The sequence below is a fragment of the Dufourea novaeangliae genome, unplaced genomic scaffold (assembly GCF_001272555.1).
Source record: "Dufourea novaeangliae isolate 0120121106 unplaced genomic scaffold, ASM127255v1 scaffold115, whole genome shotgun sequence".
In the NCBI taxonomy this organism is placed as follows: domain Eukaryota; kingdom Metazoa; phylum Arthropoda; class Insecta; order Hymenoptera; family Halictidae; genus Dufourea; species Dufourea novaeangliae.
In genome coordinates, this window is record NW_015373998.1 from 2,570,084 (window position 1) to 2,593,979 (window position 23,896).

The 23,896-nt window shown below is 37.9% G+C and overlaps 1 protein-coding gene across 1 annotated transcript in view; it reads left to right on the forward strand.

The window, feature by feature from the left end:
* Positions 1–3,319: 3,319 nt before the first annotated feature.
* Positions 3,320–23,896, forward strand: part of LOC107188101 (band 4.1-like protein 4) — a 91,990-nt gene continuing 71,413 nt past the window's right edge. The window contains exon 1 of the mRNA XM_015576348.1: positions 3,320–3,433. Within this exon, the coding sequence (XP_015431834.1) occupies positions 3,320–3,433 (114 nt within the window). The remainder of the gene's footprint in view (positions 3,434–23,896) is intronic.

The following is a 23,896-nucleotide window of genomic DNA, read 5'->3' on the forward strand; positions in this document are numbered from 1 at the left end:
TTCGTATGTTTTAATGTATATTATTATGTTGTTGCTCGTGTGGAGTTGGTGGGTTCTATGTCGTATAGTCGATCAGGTCTTCAGGAATGATAATAACCTGTTAAGATCATCGATTAATCGTTAGATTGCGAATATTTATGCAAGTTTAGACATTTTATTACCTATACTGGGAAGTCTTAATATGTTAATTGCGGATGTTTGTGCAACTTCACGGTCTTGGATGTTTTATTTCTTGTACGAGAACTTTTAATATCTTAATAATAACACGTGAATAGTCGTTGAACTGTATTACTTTATTACTGTTAGGTGTACCAATAAATAGTTCACTATGGTAAGGGTGCAATAGAATTTAAATTCGGAATACCTGTCTCATGTCTTGTTCTGTCGAAATGACATAGGATGTTGGCGGTAATTAACAAATGTGAATAAAGTAGCATAAACTTGTGAGTTCTTTACAAGAAAACGTAGAATTTTATAAACAGTCGTGGGTTATTTACTGGTATACCTACACCTTAAACGTGTAAACAACCGCTATCTACTAATTATACAGGGTGTCCTAGAATAGTTGTAAATCCATGAAAGGGGGGATTCCTGGGGTGATTTGAAACAATTTTTTTCTTAGCGAAAATGTTTTCCGAGGCATTGTTAACGAGATATCAACGAAAAACCCAGGCCAATCAGAGGGCGAGTCTGCCAGCTGAGCTCCTGCGCTAACGTTGGCTATGCGCTACCACAGGAATCACCCCTTTCAAGGACTTACACCTATTTCGGGACACCCTGTACATTAATTTATTTTTTAAAGAAGGATTATTATGCAATTTTTATTATCTTTCTAAATTTTTATATATAATATCCAACGTATTTAAATTTTATATCTACTATTTATGTATTTCCCATTTCTTCAGAACGAATTATTTCGAAATTTGAAGTAATTTTATCCGAAGTGATACAAACGTGACGATAAATGAGCAGATCAGGGTCAAATAAAAGTTTAACCATCAATTATTGAAAAAGTCGTCCGTGAATTGGGTAACGATTAAAAAGTGCCTACACGAACTCGAGCGTAGCCAATCGTCCTACTGTTCCGCGCGACTTCGTCGACGACAGTCTACGAGATCTAGATAATTCACCTTCGTTTCGTGTCCTCCTTTTCCTCCTCGTGCAACCGTGTCCTCCTAGTCTCTTCCTGTTCGTCTTCTTGTGGAGAAGTCGACTCTATTAGTCGCGGAAACGTGTCCCGTTCGCGGATCCCAGTGGACGACACGACGATAGATATCCGTCTGATTAACGATCAGATCGAACAGTATCCTCCTGCTGACTGATTAACGAGCAAGTTTTCTTTTCGGAACGGTTCTGTTCATCGGGGTCGAGTCGTTAGCCCCTGCACAGTGGTGTTGTGTCGGTCGTTTTGCGATTCGTCGACGATGTTTCATTATTCTATTTCCCCCGCGGACGAGTAATTCCCCCGTTCAATGGCATTAGTTAATTTGGTCATTTGTCCGGGTATTGTGCGGGGACCGTTTTTAATTGATTTCGTTGAACGTCATAAACGTTCAGTCCGAGTTCGAGGAACCAACGGCAATTTTTAATTCTGTTTCATTCACTCCTCGAGTTAATCGTCCACAGGACAATGCAATTCTATCGGAAGCTGGATTTCATTCGTTAAACTTCTGTACACAAAAGAGTGAAACGGTCTAGAAATGGAATTTATATTGACATTTCACGGTGGGTAGAGCAATGCATTGTACGCTACAATACAGAATGCCGTTTTATAAAACATGTGCGTTAAACGATAAAAAAATAGTACAAAATCAGTTTTAGCTCATTGATACCGAATTCATTTTTTTTCAACCGATTTCTAAATGGATATTCGATTATCACTAGATATCATGAAAAAAATTGTCTGTAGATTGGTGAATTTTCGTCGGGATTAATGGGTTAAGTACCTTGAGAAAGTAAAACTTGACGGTTGTACCTACGAGCAATTGACCTTCTGATTCCAAAATTATTTAAAAATTATTAAAGAAATATTTTGTTGTATTTTTATGTACATTACATGACATATGAATGATTCAAAAGAGCATTTTAATATTTTGAAACCGTCTAATACCGTTTTTCATTCGTTGCCATTTGCAACTTTTTTACTTTCAAAATAGTAATAATTCTCATTATTATGTCATTATACATAATAAAATCCAGTTTCTCTTACCTTGGAGCAAGAAACCCTCTTGAACTATTTGAAATTAGAGTTTTGTAAATTTCTATTGTACTTGTAACAATGTTCAATACCTGAATTACGTCAAATTACGTCAGATGAAATAACCTGAATTACTTTCCATACAAGACTAGCAGAAATTATTATATACTCACAAATGTGAAAAAATACATGATACTACTATTTTATTTCGTGATTTAAATTACGTAGCCATAGGGCAACAATGAGAACGAAAGGATTAATAGTACCACGAGACTGGTACGTTGTGTGTGTCAATGTTATTTAAATGAAACGAAAGAATCTTGTCTTTCTACACATTATATAAAAATTGTAATGAACAGATGACAAATGTCAAATTCAATATTGTAATGTGTAGCACTTCTACATTTACTTTTAACACATCGTCTTTTCAAGGATTAAAAATTTCGAACAATCTAACAATTCTCCAGTTGTGTTCCTAAAAATGACTAAGAAAGATTTCAACCGTAGTCATAAATTATAAACTGAAACAACAGAGTTTCTAATTCTTCTATAATAAATGATATTAATCCTTTGCACTTGTGTTGTATCACCGTACAAACTCAACTAACAAATAAAATTTTAATTTTTGTAAATATTATAAATTATCATTATGAAAACAATACTTCAACGTTTCAGAATGGACACAACAAAGATATCTTGAGGTTTCTTGTCATTTCTAATAAAAAAAAGTCCTGGAGTGCAGAGAGTCATCCGTCAAAATAAATAAATCGAAATAATAGATCAAATTTTTCGAAATGGTCCCATCAAATAATAAAAGGCAACGAGAAAATATTATACGCGACGTGCGGTGCGATTCGTTTATTTTTTACGGCGGAAAGAAATGGCTTCTCCGAGGCATATAAGGGTTAACCGTCCCGCAGCTTTCATCTTTCCTTTCCTCCGTAAAGAACCTGCGCGCGCGCGTGTGTGTGAAGCTCGTCGGTATGTACGGACACGCACGTTGACAGTTTGATCGGATTACAGCGTCCTCCTCATCTTTCAGGATGACCGAAACCGATGAGCGGATGAACGAGTAAAACTAGGAAGGAATCACAAGGGAAACGAGGGCTGCCGTGGAAAGAGATGGTGGTAGAGTGGCTCTGTCCTGGACTTCGGCCAGCCGGAAGCCGTAGGCCTCGTCTTCTTCACTGCAAGGTGATACTTCTCGACGAGCACGAACTGCTGCAGGATGTCTTGGTGAGTTTTTGATCAACTTTGCTTTTTATCGTTCGGACGAAAAGACGTGTTTGGTAATGTTCTTTTGTTTCTAATGTTCTTAACCCTCTGAAGTGGAGAGGGAGAGAGAGAGGGTCTGTCCGTCTTGTCTGCTTATACTTTTGTATGCAATTCGACGTCACAAAAATGGCAAAAAAAAGTTTAGTAATTAAGTTAAAAAATTGGAATTTTGGTCAGCTTTCTAAGTAACATACTTCACAGTGGCAAAAATGTTTTCCCTGTTGAAGGGGTTAATGAATGGTATAGTTAACTCTTCACTAGTGAACTGTGGGGTCTGATGTACTTCATGAAATTTTTTAACTAGAGAGAATCAAATACCCTTACACGCAGGTACCCTCGTAAGCAAACTCGGCTTCAGCTAGAGGAAAAAGTGACGTGGAAGTAAAGTCTCCTACCACTTAGTAAATGTATTTCAAGTACTGAAATAAATGTTAAACCGAATGTTAATTTGGCATAAATTTCAGTAACTCCCAAAACTAAATGGTAGGAGGCTCTTCGCCAACCTCACCTTTTTCCCTAGTAACTTACAATTACGCGAGGAATAACATTTACTTTTTGAAAAATCTTTTGATGTTTGATTGAATCTTGCATAAATTCCAAACGGATTTCACGAAAAGGGGAATAGTTACGTTCAATTTTTCGATTGGAAATGGCCTATTGTTATAGAAAATTGCAGATTATAATTTCGTCCTTGTGAGAAACGGTCGGAGCGCATAAATAGTTCGAAAGCACTTTTATCTACCATAAAGTTATTGTTAAGGGTATATAGGAACGAACGTGCTCGCGACACAAGTTCGCCCACATTCCCTGCCCACCTTTTATATCCTTGATTTCTATTGCCAGAAAAGGCCTAAGCGTGGGCGTACGAAATTTCCGTGTGCTGTTACTAGGTCGTGTGCAAAAGGACGAAATCAATTTCACGTAAGAATATCTTAACAGCTGCGTTGAACCACGTGTGGAACAATGGCAGGAGAACACGATCACTGTTATAACGAAAATAATGCATTCGCTGTATGTTTTTCGGAATAAGAAATTAATGGAAAAACTTTTATTACAACATCTCTATTTCCGCATAATGTATCGATATTATTTTATACTATTATTCAGTTTCGAAACGTTGCGCAAAAGAAGAGAATTAAAAAAATATTACTAAACGTTAAAAGTGAATTTTAAGTACGGTACAGATCCACGGTACGTACCCGTGTACATGCAGTAATGTGTATTCCATACAAATGGTGAATCATTTTCACGGGCCCTTACTTTACCCGTCACTTAAGACCTCCATTACCAAAAGTGGACGACGCTCGTCTATTTTAGAATGATTATCGGTTCACGGGGTAATTTCGCGCAGACGCGTCACGTAATGAGCATCCTGTTAATTGCTTTTGCTCGTAGATATTGCATTTTTCCTTTCATAATGGTCTATCTGCTACAAATAGTCGCTTTCGGCACAATTCACTTGAAGTATCCGATAGTTTTGTTGTCAAAACCGTTGTTGTTCAAATATATAAAAAAATGAAACTTGCAGGTAATTTATACCGTTTGAAAATTCGCTTAAATTATTTCGAAAAAATACTTACTACAATCAGAAAACTTACAATATTTGATTTATTTATGTAATTATAATAAATCAGATTATGATTCAGTTCACTTGGAAACAAGTTCAATTCGTTTATGAAGCAATACTACTTGTTCTAACATGGATTCGATTCTACAATAAGAAGTGCTTATTATTTCTTATTTTGCATTTGATTGTTTGACTTTATTTACGTAACTTGTCAATATGTCACATGCTTTGTCCTAGGTGTACCAATAAGTAACTCATTTTCTTTTTTAACTCTTTTCCAATTGTGAAACGACATATTTTAAGTTAAAAATATCTTCTCCACCCTTCGCTGTGAGATAAATGGTGTAGAATTTTCGAAATTCATTATGAACATAAATGAAACAGTACAGATCCTTGATCGTAATAGAAACGTCGTGACAGAATACATCAGTTCATTATTTACACATGTATTCTAAAATATGGACGTAGTTCCAAAAAGGTCCACTTTTCGATTTTGATGAAACTAGGTAAAATTGTCACCAAATGAACATACCTATGTAAAACGCTAAAAAATCTTCTGCATATGTTCATTTCAGACAATTGTACCAAGTTTCTATACAAATAAATAATACTATAAAGATTAATCCCAACATATATTCACATACAATACAACATAGTAAAACTCTCCATATTCAAGAATTGAAGATTCCATCGCATAATTTAATGACGCCGATCATCGGCTACCAACCACGCGAACGTGTCGAATTCCAAATAAAAACCAAATATTTACCAGCCGATATCCTCGATCGGTATCCCGAACAAACTAGCAAAAAACACGCGGCTAACAATTATGTAAATCGATCGTGTCGGAAGTTTCGAAGAAAAAGAAAAAACGAAGACCAAGGGGGTAACCGTATTAGCCATTATCCCCTAGGCCTCCAAGGACACATCGGCTACAGACTTTCACAAAAAACCGACGATCTTCGAACTCACCGTCCTGGTCCCGTGCCGTTCAGCCCATAAAACACCACGTTCCTATACACGTATACATATTGCATATGTCATTGTCCGCGGTGAATGGCGATCGGGCCCTTGCGCGCGCTAGTGCTCGCGAAGCATGCCTGTACCGCGACTAATTTCGCGCACAAATCATCGTCCGAAATTTAATGCCCCCGACCTACTATAACGTTACAGGCGCCCGCGCGGCAAGAACGGGGGAGGCCCACCTCCGCTTAATGTACGGTCGTCTGGCCGAGGTATTGCACGCTTCACCGTGTCGCCGCGTCATGCTAAAAACGCTTGGCCACGGCTTGGCCACTGTCGTGTGCGTGTGTGGTATGCGTGTTGCACGTATATTCCATGGTTGAACAATGGCGGTCCGGCGATGATCGGCAGTGTTCCGGGGAATAGCGATCGGAGAGTATACAGGGTGTTAAGAAAGATGTGGGAGACTTTTACAAGGTGAATTTGACATTGTAAAGCTAACGGGGGAACGTACCGAACCTGTACTGGTCGATTTTAATGGAACTTACGTGGGAGATAGTTCTTGAAAAAATATTAGACATATATTTTTTTTATTGGTCATCGTTCATGTTGACTATAGATTTTGGAATACTGTAAACGCTTTATGAGTGTTTGAAACTCGAGAACGCTTGGAAACTTTCACGGTGGATCGAGAATCGTATCAACACCTCACAAATCTATTTTTTGTCCGAAAATTCAGCCTCGGTAAGAAAAGCAGGGGGGGGGTAGTAATTATGCACTTGACAGGTTCCATGGCATCCCCACTCCCTAGTGGTGGGGATGAAGTAGAAACTCTCACGAGGAACTTTCTATCCAACTCTCATGGAGCCTTTACTGTATCTCGGAAAAATTTGAATTTTTTGTTTAATTTTCTTACTTGACTAAATTTATCATTCAAAAACACACCATTTAAAGGAAAATAAGTTTTTTCTATTCCCTCTAGTTTCCGAGATATTCTAAAATATCTATTTTCATCCCTCGACTTTGGGGGCTGTTATCAACCCCTTAATATGGATGATAGTCGATACAAGAAAAAACATGTCAAATATTTTTTCGAGAACTATCTTCAATATAAGTTTCATTAAAATCGGTGTGTGTGGGTTCTGTATGTTCCCTTGTAAGTGTTACACGTAGAATGCATCCTGTGAATATGTCCCACATATTTTTTAACATCCTGTATACGGCTACCTTCTCTCTCGTGCGTGCCCCGCACGACCACCACCGGTGTCCGGAGGTATAGAAAATCTGAAATTACCGATCGTAATTGCGCGCCGACGTGGGCATTAATGAAAGCCCAGTGGGCAGTTGGGATCGGTTCTTTTCGTTCGTATATATGCGAGCGAGGACTGGGCCGGCTCGATCGATCGAATGCCCGACAGAGCTCCGTGGGCCATTTTATATTCGGTGGCGAATTAACGGGCATTAATGGCGCGTGGGAGAGCGACAGATCGATCTCTTCTCCTCACCGAAGGTTTTATAATTTTAATGACGCACCGCGAGTCGCTGCTTAATTGCCATCAGGATCACGGCAAAGTACCTACGTCGCTAATCGACGGTTCTCCGTGTTCCGTTGATGTCTGCGTCAGGGATGAAGGTAGGACGTGAACGCTGGTCTGACGGTCGGTCCTTTTCATTTATTTCCTGAGCACCAGTGAAATATTCATGGTTAATCTCGCGGAACGAGTGTCTTTGCCACTGCCTTTATGATGCACGAACTAACGACGCCGCCTGCCCCCTGGCTTGATCGGTTACGCGCGCTGGAAAATTTCGCTTTGCGTCGGTTTTGAGCGTGGATGGGATTGTACAGCACGATTTAAAACTTGTGGTCGTGACCATAGAAGTGAATTTTGCGTACAATGTTATTGGTGAAAGGAGTTTACGGAAATCGTCGCTCTAGTTCTTAATTGTTCTATCCCTACTAGTTTCTGAACAGGGAACTGAGTTTCAAGTTTAATATTATAGAAGCAGGAAAGTAGTGAAATAATCAAACACATTATAATATCATCTATGGAATAGCTATGTATCACAATATTTAACAAAATTTTATCTTATTATCCACGTACGTATTTCTAATTGTTGTTAGTATTTGGAGATACAGCAATTGAGAAAAAACAACTTTCACAGTTGCGGAGTTAGGACTTAGACGAATATTTGTTATTTTCTAGGTTGAATTTTCTTGATATTATGGTGAATTTGTATTCTCTCGGCCAATGAGATGCACGTAGATTGATTAAGTAAATTTTTTTTGAAAAATGGAGTTAGAGAAGTTAAGAACTTGTGCGACGAAATATGTGTTCTTAACCTTTACATTACAGACGACTTGTCTCTTGCGACGAGTCTGAACTTTTCTTTGAATATTGCTCACCTTCGTGGAGAATTTTCGAAGCTCTAGCGTTTGAGTACATTCAGTTGTTGTATATACTTACACCTTCAGTAAATGGTATACTGTCTTTCATAACGATAACGAAAAATAATCTTCAGTCGTTTACTATTACGCGGTATATGTTTGTATCGATTTGGTATTGCTTCAAAATTGATACCATGTACCTAAAATTTTGAATTGTTCGAATATCATCGATATGTGTGGGTATCAGCCCAATCTCTAATGACGAATAATTTGATACAAATCGAATATCTGTAAAATGCCAAGTACTTTTGTAACTTAAGAAAAACAGATTCATGGTGTCAAGACTCGAATCTGAATCCGAGTGATGGCCCCAATTAGTATTTTCATTAGCAGAAAACGTGAATGATTTCTTGGTACTGTAATATCGCCTCTCGCGTGGGTACTCGAAAGTTGAATTGTTATTTGTCCTTCGAATGATTTAGGGCCTGGATGGTATAATACTGGGCGTAGATATTGCAGCACGTAACGCACAAAGGTTTGCTCCAATAATAAGAGAGGTAGCCTTCGTTGCCCGAAGATATTGCCTCTTGTGAAACTCATTCATATGCTCCAATCTATATCAGATATATGCCGGCCGATTTACATTCAAAAGGACACCCTTTCACCCGCGTATCCCCGTAAACCATCCGTGGAGGGCCTCCTTCTCCTCTCTCTCTGCTACTGGCATATTTTCGACGATGGTATCACGCGATGCTAGAGCAAGGCTACCAACTTACGCGGTACCGAGCCGAGCCGAGACTCGCGAACACTTTTGAAAATCGCTTCATAGGCCTTCGATCGTGTTTCTCATCCACGACTATTATTAGGCTCACGCGAAACGTTCGCGGATCTTTTTCATCACGACAAGTGGAGCCGGTTGTTAACTCGCTACTGATTGACGTTTGACGGGGGTAAAGCTGGCCTCACAATAGACCGTCTGATGACGCTGACGGGAGACACCGTCGCTGCGAGATACGACGATGAATATATACTGTGTTCTGCTTAGGCTGATTTTGATGAAATTAGACAGGTGTTTTTTTGCGAATTAGAGATCTCTTCGGATGTGATCGAGCATTGAAATCACGTGTATGGGTGCCATTTTGACTATTAAAGAGGTATATTTCTAATATTCTTATCTGGGTTTGACTTTCGAATGGTAAGGTGGGTTTTAAGGTCGTATTTTGGTAAAGTAGGGTCGGATCCGACCCGAGCTCTTTTTTCCTATCGTCAGACATGTAAAAAAATGTTATTACCTTGAATTTGTAGTTTTGTTTATTTATATAATAAGGAATAATCATTGAGTTGTATAACATATAATAATATACGTGTACTAAATAATAGTTTAGTAAATAATAAAAAATATTTTAAATGTGAGTAATAGAAAAATAATAAAAAACAGAGTGGGGACAGCACAAGAAGAATTATAACTTGGGTCGGATTCGACCCAGACCTTACGATTAGAGGTTTAAGCAGGTACAAGAGGATGTGACTTTTGAGTTGTAATACTCTCAAAGCAGAGGTGGGTAAATTCTTTATCTAGATAAAGAGTTTCGAATAATGAATAGAATATAAAGAAAAGTATTTCGCCTTTTTGAATTAATTAAACGTGGAAATTCCAATTTTTATAATGAAATAATATTGCTTCTTGAATGAGTAAACACTTGGCAGACAATTAATCTCAAAAGTTATGTAAATGTCAGGATTACTATATTAGATACTACTGCTTTTTTTTAACTATGTATTATTTAAATAAAATTGCGTCCAATTCTGTTTTAAAGAGGGCTTGATATATGCATAGGATGTTTTTAAAACAGGTACTAAAAATCATAAAGAATGTGTTGTAGTCATTTCAGTGATAGAAACTGTCACATGATCAAGTAAAACGCAATAATGTTACTAATTGTTATTTAATACGGGTACTATAATAGTTATCTGCCACTTGAGTATAACTATCTATATGAACCTATCACTTTCGGTGGAATATAAATCACATTTATGTTTCTTAGAATTTACACCAACATTACCATTGATTTATGGTCTTCACGAGCTATAATTTATTTGAAGGTGAGGTATTTATGTGTTTTGCCTTCTAAAACATTTATTTATTACCCAAATTGTACAAGATGTATTTCCATAGTTTCTTGTTCTACGAATATTAAGAAATATAGTTCAAAAGTTCTCGATTCAATGTTGTATGCGTTTTCGTACAACCTAGTCAATTATCTCAAATTTTTACAGTGCTCTAATGCCGTTGATGAAACAGTTCACATAAAACAAAAGATCGTATAGTATTGCAAATGTATATTTAATTAGATAGACATTATAAGAAACTTTCAGTACGATCACCATTTTCTCTCTTACGCAGAGGTCAGTTAACCATAAAATTGACCGACGCATCCGTTGCGATACGTTTGCAGTAACACATCCACTCGTAGCTATTGCAATTCCACAGTCCCCATTCATCGCTGTAGATAATGAGTATAAAACCACAGAGCATCACGGGGATTGCGAAATGTGCAGCAGCACTATCATGCCAGAACCATCCTGGCCTTATTCCCAATTTAATTTATCATAACGTTTATTTGATTAACTATTCGTTTTCAAATGCTTTCAATAGAACATTGTTGACTTCATTTGCTAAATTATCATCCTTAACCATTAACATAATGAGGTCCCTCAGGGACTCAATTCATATTTTGTTATGTCATTCAGTAACTGTTAAAAATATGTTGTTGGTCATTTTTCTGTGTATCTTATTATCAATTCCTATATTTAAACACTGATTTTAAAGAAATCTGTTGAAATAATTTTTGGAAAAAATTAAAAACCTGTAAGGGGGTCGCTATGATACCTCAAGAATAAACCTGGTCCAATACGTGCTGCCACAAATGCAAATACAATTTCAGACGTAATTGATCTGTTTATTGCTAATAAAATCTTTGATGTCATTTGCAAATCCACAAATGCTGAAGGCTCCCCTGTAATTTAGAAATGGAATGCAAAGTATGTTTCAACAGAATTCAAAATTTGACAAATTGTAGACCACTAGTACCACACTAATACGCCTGTAGTATTTTCGTTAGCTTCAATGAAAACATAGTTATAACAAAAAAAACAATATAAAACAAACTTGGCATTATGTTGACCCAGCTTGGTAATGAACGTCAATCGGGGTTAACCCTTTAACGTCCACACCCTTAAATCGTTATTTTAAAATTATGAAATTGACATACAGGTGTATCTTGTTATTTCGAAGTCAACTATTTCTCTTCTTCTTTCCCTTATTCTTGGAGGGAATACTTGAATTTCTCAACAGAAAACGTGACGATCTACTTCATATCAGTGAATCTACGGATCCTTGCTGACAAAAGTTAGACGTTAACCTGTGACAGAATTTGACGCACGTTTAAAATGAGTGCTGCACCGGTGCAACGCTGGGACTTAAAACGTTAAAAATATCATCCTTTTCCTGAACACCCTGTATATTCTCATAATTCTTATTACATTCGAGAGAAAACGATACTAAAAATTCCATAAACTCTACCTCGTATAATCAGTATTATACCTATTTCCAATAAAAGTTTTCACCTCTTTCATATAACGTATATCGGAACTGGTTCTCGTCGATACTGTCATCGGCGGACAGTTGTCGCGCTCTGTTGAATGTGAATCGACCTTAATCCTGATCCCTCCGTGTTCCGTCCTTTGTGAAATGTAAAACACGGTGTAGCTCGCGGCTCCCGCGCCGTCATACACACACACACACCCACACACACACATACAGAACCGAGGTCATTAAGTCCAAGACACCTCGCGCACGTAAATACCCTATTATTCATCGTAGCAAGTCCTGTCTATCAAATGTTCGTCCAGGTATCTCTCTTCGTGGCTTGTAAATTATCCCCGGCCGCTGGGGCGACTCCCTTTAACTGGATGTCGTGAACGTAACATTAAACCTGGAAACGTTATTAGGCATCACTCAGCGGCTCGTGATCACCGACCGAACAATTTGTAATAACAGCCAGGCTCTCGAGCTGTGGATAGATTTATCTGCTACCTTCGAGCCGGTTCACAGTACGGCCGCCAATGGATAAAAGTGAAAAAAAATTGTTTAATATTGATCCGATAATATGTTTGAACTATGTTCTAATGCCTAAATGGCCATGTTTATCACCCTACTATTCAACAAAATTCAAGGGGGTAGTTACAAGTGTTTTCTGCAAGCAAATATTGAGGTACTCAAATAGTACACTAATTTAGAACTGTGTGTTTCCGTAGCCGCATTTTGAGTCGAATAATATATAATGCAAAGCAGCAGTATCTAAGATCATCATACTTATTTTTAAACAATTATTGAGATTAAGTAATTATCTGCCAAGTGTTTACTCGGTCAAGAAGTTATATCGTTCTGTTATGAACATTCTGATTTGCATGTTTAATCGATTAAAAATAGCGAAATACTTTTCTTTATCTTTTATTCGTTATTCGAAACTTTTTATCCAAATAATGAATTTGTCGATCTCTGATTCCATGTGTCTCACTTTAAGACCATTTCTTCTAAAGAAAAATAAAGTAAATGTTAGGACCTTTTAACCAATGCAGTGAAAAGTTTATTAAATGATATTTGAGAGGCATTTCACTTGTATATACTTAAAAATGTTAACCTGGAGAGATCAATCTCAATGCTAGAAAAATTATACAAAGGAAATATATCACTTTTGTCTATAAAATACGAATTGTCATTTGTAGTCTTTAAAGTCGGCTAATTATTGTACCGCATACGCATATGTTCTGAAATTGATAGTGTAGTGATCAAACGCGCCCAGCATCGACATTCCTCAAAGATTGGTTCGTAATGTAAACGGAACAACACGATCGTGGTACAAATGAACCTTCCCGCAGTCGATCAACCTTAATCGAGAAAGTTTCTATGGCAGTGTTCGTTAATGACAAATAAGAAGCACGAAACACGCTAATGTAGTCGCGGATGTAGTTAGAACGAAGTGTTGCTCACGATCCGGAAGTAGTATATTACACAGCGGTGCGTTACGATGCAATTAAGTGAACCAGAAAAAAAAAGTATGTCTGCCTACGCGGTTCATCATTCACTTGCCTAAAGACTGACTCCTGACTTCTCGTCCTTGGTTACGCGAGAGATCTACGTCGGGTAATGTCGGGGGTTAATTAACTTCTCTTTCTGTGCAGTTCAGAGTGTGAGGTCACGGACAGTTATCGATACTTCTTTAGATATACAGAGTGACTCACAAGTTCCTATAGGATATTGAACTCTCTTGGTGCGGTTCTACTTACACGCTATCGCCTCGACTTTAAATTGTACAATTCAGAGAAATTGGTAACGAAATGCGTAAGAAAAGGTGAAAAATATAAATCGATGACGATAACATAATAATTTTTATTTGAACAACTCTTTGGCACATCGTAAAGATTATAACATATTAGATAAATAATTAATTTTGTATAATATGCATTGAGAGTAATCTTGAATTTGTTTTTAAGTTTCTCAGAATAATATTTACTTTCGATTGTATATTTTATCAAAATATTTTACATTTCTCCAATAGGTGAGATAAAGGACCCAAAATTCGTCCACCCCCTCAAGGTTTTTTGGTTGTTGTTTGAAAACTAGTTTACATTATAGTCTGACGAAAATTGTATGCTCACTTCGAAACGTTATTTACGAAATCCTATTATTACTTCCTCATGAACATTCATACAAGCAAAATGAAAAATAGAAATGCAAAAAGATTCATTTTCCACTATTCAAAAAAAGTGTTCCCAACTTCGCTTCTCCTCTCTTTTAGTGTTTAATCTGCTATCAGTGAGTCGAAACAAATTTTTAAATATTTAGTGTAGACCAATTAAAAACAGTGGACTATTAAGAAGCTGTTCACTGACATTTCTCGTTTTTCCCCTGTTACCCTCCCACCGTATTACGCCAGGGCACAAAAGCCTCAAATGTCTGCTTTATCCAATCGTCTTTGCTTTCCAACCCTACACTTACCATCACTCTTCATTTTTCCGATCGAGCGTTACACATTCCCAGAAGCATATCCACCCCTTTTAAATTACCCCGTACGATCACGAAAAAGACATACACATCGCCCAACGACCCCAACTATATGTCTTCCCTTCGGAGTAAACCATCTTCACGCAACATTTCAACCTTCTTCTCGTTCCCCAAAACGCTTGCGCAACCACTCGCAAACGGAGGACCCCCCTTCGCGCAGAGCAGCACGCAAACGGAAGGACCTTATGATCATCTTCGCAAATTAATCCCTTCAGACCAGCTGAATGGTACACGGAGGATTTTGTTCCACGGTTTCAGGGCGAAAGGGTATCGCGGCTCAGGTAGCCAGTTCGGGCTTTAAATCGTCTGTTCGAAGATCGATATTCAACGTGAGCCAGTCAGAGGAGGAGGGGCTACCTCTTCGGATCATCCTAAAGGTTGATCAGGCCGCGGCTTCGCGAAACTCCTCTAATTAATTCCAATTACGAGCGGCCCGCAGCTCGATGGTTCGTGCTCGCTATCTATTAGGAAGGCGTCCTACCTTGCAGGGGCCTGGCGGATCCCAGGAGAACGATTATTTCTAGGATCCGGTTGGTCGGGACGGTGGAAAACGGCGCGGCGCGATCCACACGATCCTTGAACCGCAGGCTTAATGCTCGAAAACGCACGGACGGCCGGCGACGACGCCGCGATAATTGCCGCCGAGGTACGCTTCTTTCATTTATATCGTACGCGAACCGGGACGCGCGGTTTCATTGAACTCGCGCCGCGACTTCTAGCCTCCACGCGAGCTAACTGACGGGCAAACGCCTCGTGTCCTACTTCTCGACGTCGCGCAGTGAGCCAGGAGACCCGAAAAAGTGATCAAAATCAATAAAGGCATCTAATCTTTTTCAAACATGATCCCTATGCGGTTGTGGGATCGTTGACATTGAATCTGATGTCAAGAATTGTAAATTCAAAATGGGAGATCTAATATACAGGGTGTAACAAAAATGTTACAATAATACCGCGCTGCGATTGGTAGCCAACGTTATCGAGGCAACTCGCTTGGCAGCTTCGCGCTCTGATTGGTCGGGGTTTATCGTTAATATCTCGTTAACAAAGCTTCGGATCAGGGCCATTCCTGGCGGGGGTGTAGAAGGTACCCTCGCACCTGGGCGGCCGCAGATCGTTTATTATATGTAAAACTTGGACTAGTAAGAATGATAATCAATACTTTTTTTATGATTCTGAAAATTTTAGATAAACAGAAATCATTCAAATTAATTTTATATCTAATCTTTGTAACACTACTTGTATACAAAAATAAACTATCTTTATGGACATTCCAAAGTAGCACAAGATATTTAGCCATATTTAGTGGATTAAATTCGTGTAGGTAATTAATGGTCCCTATTTATCAACCATAACATCATTATTACAAATATTATGCGTTAGTTTCGTACTCACATATGGAAAAAAAAATTTATTTTCATCAAAACCGTTCATTTTTTAAGGATCTTCCATTTTAACAAAATAAAAATTAAAAAATATTTTTTATTTTCATAAAATGAATCAAAGATCCTTAAAAAATGAATGGTTTTATTAAAAAAAAAAATATATATAAAGACACTACATATTAAATTCTTAATTGAATAATATTAAATTAATAAAGGCGGCGATACTGTTTTCGCACCCGGGCGGCCAACAACCCAGGATCGGCCCTGCCACGGATAACAATTTTGCTGTCATTTTTCTATCATTGTTCTAAATTTCATTCAAAAAGTCAGCGTTACACCTGAAGACCTCTTCTTGTTAGTGCCGAGGACCCTTCGAAGACTTATCGAGGATTTACTGTACGGAGGAATTTAAAATCAATTTTATGAACGTCTGGGAAAGTTATTTTTATTATTTATCTCCAGTTATTACACTGTGCTCCGTCTTCTCGTTCCCGCGGATATTTAAAATGTTGCGTAACGCGACCGGATGGGACGGAGGGATTCGCGCTCGATCACTTTATCCGCGGCGAAGAAATATTTTAGTGCCTTCGTTGGTGATTACCGGGACGATAACCGATCGTGCGACCGGTGTACGTGGCGGAACGATCGCTGATTAGCTGGGGACGACACCGGGACCGGGTAACTGTGGGAATACGACAGACGCCCGTTATCGGGATGAAATGTCGTATGATATCCGTAAAACAGGAATTAAATATCGTATACACTATGTCCGTTTTAAGTGTATACACACTATTATTTCTCTAATTATTGAAAATGCAAAAAGTGTTTCATGTGAAGGTTACTTGATTTTATGGAATAAACGTAATAGAATATTTGAATTTTTTTTTTAATCGTTACTAACAGAAATTTTAATAATAATGTAATTTTTTTAAATGGAACTATATATTTTCATTATTGTCACGTTATTAAGCAGTTTAAGAAGAATTCAACGGCATATTTGGAAGGTCTGTTTGAGCAATAATATCAAAACAATTTTATTGCTGTCTCATAGATTGTAGATCATACGTTATGACAGAAAACACTAATCGACCTTGACAAATGATTATTCAAATAGAATTTTCCAATATGTTGTCGAGTTCGTTTTGAAATACTTAATAACATACAAAAATAAAAATATGTACTTCCATTTCAAAAAAGGACATTGTTCTTAAAATCCTTGTAAATAATAATTTTTAAAAAATTCAAAAATTCCGTTAAGTTTGCTTCCTAAAATCAAACAACTTTTATATGAAATATTTTTTCGCATTTTCAATAGTTACAGAAGTAATGGCGTGTATATATTTAAATCGGATATGCTGGGGAGTCCAGAAGTCGTGGTGGATAGCGGGAATTGTTTGCGATGCATGTGAGACGATAGAAATTCAAATCTCTGTCATTAGTGAGAATTTTCTTGTACGAGTGATACGTCTTGTGGGCTGATTAGAATTGCGAATGAAATGGAATTGAACATCTTTTGGGATAACATCTCGATTGTTTAGGAGGTTTCAATGATCTTATTTACACAACACTGTAATTATCTGATCTTATCGTGGTCATTAATGCTGTCTTCATCTGAACGTATGTATTATTCTGTGAATTGAATTGAATTGAAACTTTTGAATCACAAACTGAACAAAGTTACGGTACGAGTTCATTGGAGGTTCTAGCTTGAATGTTTGAATAATTAGGTAAAAGATCGAATATAAAAAATAATTGATAAACTTTCGAAAAACTTTTTTTCTTGAACTGTCCCTAACCAACTATGAAGCATTATACTATTCGCCATAACTTCCTGCTTACGTATGTAGTCGCGTTTTTGATGCTCAAATTGCATTTTCATTTTGCGACATTAATTTTTAAATACCAAGTACATACAATTACCCGTTTTAGTTTGTTTCTATGCAAATCAGTTATGTTTTTGTTACCTAAAATAAAGTGCCAGTATTAGGGACACTGATAGCAATTGGGACATTTACCCTAGTAATTCCTACGATAGTTTAGTAACCTAGGGTTAAACAAAACGGAATCTTTTCGTTAGCCCCGCGTATGCAACGAGTCACGTAGCCATTTGTACGTGGTAAATTGCAATGTCAAAGGTAGAACGGTTCTCGTTGCTTTTGTTTTTCTTGCGAGCTAAACCACGAGAACACCGTGGCTAGACACCGCGTTATAATTTAAACAGATTAACAATATTTTCTTTCCCAGCTCGGGTCTCGTTCTGTGCGTTGCTCCGGGTATCCCCTGTGTCCGGGGGCTACGTCAGCGGTGGGTTATGGGTGGCGGTGCGCACGGAATAAGGGGCGTGTGGTATCGTGGGGGTACCCGGTGCACCGTCTCTCAACCTCTGCTCTGTTATTAGGCGATATACCAAAATTGGCGGGGCCCACTTCCCCAGAGGGCAACTCCCCCGTCCACCCGTGCACACTAATTCACGCGGCTTTTAACTCCGTCTTCGTTCTCCAATCGGTGGTGAAGAAGAAGAAGAAGAAGAAGAAGAAGAAGAAGCAGCAGCCCCTCTCGGCGTTTGTTCTCCGTCTCGAATGGCCCAAGCGGACCCCATGGACGCGGACACACGTGTGCGTTCCCCCCTCCCTAACGTATATACGTTCTCTCTCGAGGTCCACCGTCAAACATTAAGAACGGGGAAATTATTGCCTAGAGAGGGAATCGCCGTCTACGGGGGCCCCGTGGGCCGATTAACCGGCGACCGTGAAAACTTTCGGAATGCTCCACGAAGGTGATCCCTGGAATGCCTCCACCTCATCTTCCTCTCTCCCCCCCCCTGGGGCTGTTCGAATGAAACGCTCGCGATCTGAAAGGGTAATCTTGTTACTCGAACGGCGAATTTTTGGGGAAATAAAGCATCCCGTGGCTGGGCAAGAAACTCCGTGAGTAATAGGGGGACATGTTCTGCATTTTTTTTTTGTTTTTGGTTTCTTTTTATTTTTAGGGTTGAAATGCTCCTTCCTCGAGGAAGCCTAATAACGGGGATGTTCGCGGAAGGAATTTCAATCGATCGGAGAGAAGCATTCGAGCGGGCGCGTTTTGACGCTTATTGTCGATGTTTCGAGGGGTTTCGACTTAATCTACTTGAGTCACGAGTTGATTTTGAACGGCTGGTGTTACTGCGACGGCACTCGAGGTCGACTCTACAATTAATTGTTGTTGTTTGTTTGTCGAGGTGAAGTAAATACGAGCGAGGCAAAGAGATTGAAAGTTACTTGAATTGATTTTGTATGTTTAACCCTTTAAGGCCTGGAATTACATTACCGTTATTTTTTTACCGCAATTTTTATTCTAGATACTTGAAAACTGTCTACGTATGGTTTTTTTTAGTTTTTATTTGCATTTTTTTTATTCAAATAGTTCAATATGGTGACAGTAAATGTTGGCACCATTTGATAACATTTTAGGGAACTTCAAAGAAGTACCAAATATGTACGTACTAAGAAGTCTTAGTCGGGTTCTAAGCATATTGGCTCGTGGCAGCATTTTACTTGTATTGTAAGTGGTACGACAAAGTACCTTCAGGACATAAAGGGTTAAAGTGTTGGTAGTACATACGTACATATGATCGGGTTGCTAGAAGAGCAACAGATCACAAAAATCGTTAATTTTGAGATAGTTGCAGAAATTAACTCTGAAAGTGATGAGATTTAATCTAAAAATTAAATGAGAATCAATTTAATAAATAACGCCTGTAATAATCTATTCAACGTATCAGATATAAAAGTTATCAGGATTGTTATATGAATTGCTTACTATTGAAAATTAACAATAGGAATCTTCGAATTAGGTGATGAAAAAAGGCACCCAATTATCAAATTTTGTTTAATATAAACAAAATCATCTGGGATTATCAAATAATTGTGTACATTACCATTTTATTAACCCCTCTAAAAATTTTGAACACGTTATTAATCATTTGTATTATATGTATATACACAACAGGTTTGGGAATTATTCAAATAAATGATTTGAAGAATAATCATTACAATAATATATTATTTTATCTGGTTACATTTTATTTGAAATAATCATGTGTTAGTTTATTTGAACATACAAATAATGTTTCTCTAAATTATTTCGTTATTTGGAATTTATTTGAAATAATATTTCATTTTACTTTTTCATTTTATCGAATACTTTTTCAAATGAAATCTCAAATACTCTCTAATTTTATCATGTCAACATCATCAATTGGGTCTAAAATACAGATTAAAGTCTCGATATTTAAGAGTTTGCCATTTAATTGATCTGAATCATGCAATTCGTATCACGATATCACGGGAGGAATATGGATTTGGGTAATAGAGTAAACCGTTACTGATTAATGTGTGTATTGGACACATGTAGCGGGAATATGCGGGAGTTCTAATTTATACCATTCAACGACGCGTCGCTCTCAGGGTGGGAGGTACGACTAATTTGAACAATACAGGGGATAAATACATTATATTATGCGTTACATTGAGTTTCATGAATATTTCATTACTCGTGTGTGTGTATTTGAGTCGGCTGGATACTCCGAGCGTGAAGTGTTCGTAAGAGCGAGCATCCCATTGTGTTTTTTATACGGTTTCGTAGGGATTTTATCGCTCTTTTCTCACATTCATTTGCGAATACTACGGATATTTATGGAACTTAGAGGGCAATAGCACCTTGGCTCACGTAACAAAACGTAATATTTTCCTCCTCGAACTACGCACCATGAAGTCGTTAATTAAACAACACTCAACGTATGATTCATATGGCTCGATTGTGATCAATCGTGAGATTTATTACACGTACAGACTTTTTACTGTTCACTGCAAAATTATTAAGAACCAATTATGAAGGTATGTTAATAAGGTAAGGTTTAATCACAATTTCGAAGAAAATTTTCTACTTTTCCTTCTGTAAATTTATGTCAAAGGGGTATCTTCATATATATTTTAGGATCAAAGGATCAATATTTTTATGTTTGAATTTCTTCCATTTATTTCGTCAGTCTTCATACTCATAAGTATTAAAAAAAAAGTTTCTTCAAAAGGAGATTAAAATTATTTCATATTTTTCCCTTCAAAGCATAATTTCAATCCGCAAACATCATCTTTTTCTTTCAAACTGAAACATCTACAAAATACGACGCTATACTCGACAGGTGCAATATTTTCGTTCGAATATGCACTACGAGGACGACCATTGATTAGTGTATTTAGTCACCAATGGACAAAAGTAAAAAAAAGTTGTTGTTTAATATCAATTCGATAATATGTTTGAATTATGTTCTAATGTCTAAATAATAATATTTATCAACATAAGATTAAAAAAATTCAATAAGGGATTAGTTACAAACGTTTTGTGTAAGCAAATATTGAGGTAACCAAATAGTACACTAATTTAAATGGTAAGCTATTTTAGTTAAAATATTTACTAAAATATTACTATGACACTTGTGGACAAAGTATGTCTAATTCTAGTGAATCTTCATAAGTTTTTATAACACGTACATAACTTCAACAGCAAAACAAAAAATGGCGTAAAAATGGTAACGTTTCATTTGCGATACCCCTGTACAAATCTCGGATGTGGATCCCTCCATCCACGAAGACTAACTTTCTCTCCGTTCGTGTCTGCGCCTACTAAACCGTTTCCTTGCTTTCGTGCGCTCCACCTTCCGCGCGCCTTCAAATTATTTCCGTCACGAACAACCCGAACGTCGCGAGCGCGCGCGATCTTCGTTCAACCAGGGCCAAACGATTTCCTCGACGGGATAATTGCGAATTATGGAAAGCAGAATTCCCGAAATTCGCCAAACAATCGTAATCAACCTGTTCTTAGGTCTGTTGTTTCGCGGCGTTGTTTATACCGTAGTTCTCGTCGTAAGAGTTTTCCCCACAGAAAATCAAGTTCCAGAGAAAGAGATAAACGGGGGGAAAACTGCGTGATGAACAAACTCGACGTTATTTGCTTAGTTGAAAAGGGGTACATACCACAATACTATAAATTTACACGACAATTACTCTTAGGAATAATATGTTCTCAGTAAATTCAACATTAACTGGTAGTTATTTTAGTTGGTAATCGCAGTAGATGGTAAATAGCAATTAGTGTAAAATCTTAACTTGAAACTTCATATTATATGACACGTTCTTTAACAATATAATAATGTTTGTTCTTCACATCTCAAATATGCCCTTTTTCCACTGAACTCCTCAATTATCAACCTCCCCTCCCATTCCTGTTCGTTTTCGTCGGGTGAGGGTCAATAAGGGAACGGAATTCGTGTACGCGGAAGTTCGCTGACAGAAACGGGGAAGAGCGACGACTACGATGACTTTCTTCAGGGAAATAATTTAATCAGTCCGCGATTCGAGTTCAATTCGACTGCGTTAATCCGCCAGCCAGGAGGCGAAAGTCATTGAGGAATCGTGTTTCAGCAGAAAACGGAAGTTCGGAGCGGGGTATGCGAGTCTAACGGAGTGGGGGATGATACGAGTCGCGAATTAGAGACAATAGAAATCGTCTCATTGCCCAGGAATCGCGACGTTGCTCCTCCCGAACTTTGGGAAACGATTTTCATCCGTCCTTTTCCTGTTTTCACGGGTGACGTCTGAAACGACGATTCTCCCGATAAAAGTTTTTCCTCTACGGTGAAATTGAAACCAGTCTAATTATACCCGTAGATCGCTGGTTCTCGTCTCTCTTTCAATCTGATCCCCCATCCTCTACCCCTTGCTAGACCCCAACCGGTCGATCTCCTCCCTCTCCTTTCGACTGTTCTCATCCACCCCCTGCCTCCTTTCACTATATTAAATTCACTGTTTTCGGACGAATTTGTCCCAGGACGAAGTCGTTAAAAATTCCCTCGTTATGCTTCGTCGTCCCAGACTATTATATTATACACGCCGGGCAAAGTTTAAAGTTGAATCACTTGATCGAGAGATACTTGTGAAACGGAGCTTTGGGTTCATTTGGTGTGGGCAGGGGGGGGGGATTTTTTCTGCGTTTGTGTTTTTTTTCAGAGGTTTTGTAAAGGGAACGCGCAGCAGGGCCTTTCAATGGTTGAAACACGGGGTTTCAATGGGACTGTATTAAATGAACGTTTGCGCGGCGGAATATTACGATGGGGGCCCCCCTGCGTATTTGTGGAAAAAGCGATTCGAACAGCAATCCACTGTATTCTCCGTGTAAAAAACGGTATGATTGGCGTTTCCTTGACCGACCTCTCTGTTTTCTTTAGCGAGCGACCGCGGTTCGTTTAGCGGTTCACTCGTGTGCAGTCACTGCGTGTTTTCGTGGTGTGCATTTTCGCGAACTTCGGTAATGGATAGTAAGTTGTTTATTGAATTGAACGGTGTTGATTAAGGTGTTTCGTTGGAAATAATTATAACGTGAATTCATCCCTTTTGATATCTGAACAGTGTCGTGAGGTGTGTATTCGCTTTTGACGGAAATTATATGGTAATGGTGAATAAAGGTTTACACAGTGAATGTATGCAACAGGGTATAATGATAAAATAACTGAGATAAATAATTTTTTGGATTTAAATAAGCTTAAATAACTTTAAGTAAGTTTTCGATATATGTAGATCTGTAATATTCCTGTTTCTTTAAATAGATCTAAATTGTTTGGTTTTGTGTAAACCATGAATTCAAGCTAGAATGTGGTGTGTTTATTCCAATATATGAGGGGCCCCAGATATTAAAACGAATCTACTGCTCCATCCATTTTCTACAGTGTGTTGAGCAATGATAGGTTCGATCATAAATGTGGTCGTAACTCATGAACAAATGTATCAATCAAACATGTGTTAACGTCCGAAAACTGAATACGCGTATGATGGAAATTAGTATTTAAAAGGCATATTAATTTTGATGATATATATTGTTTTTGGACATTAACACATTACTTAACCACTTTTTTAATAAGCAAACCTATTATTTATTAACGGTCAAAAATCGGCTAAGTTTAGAC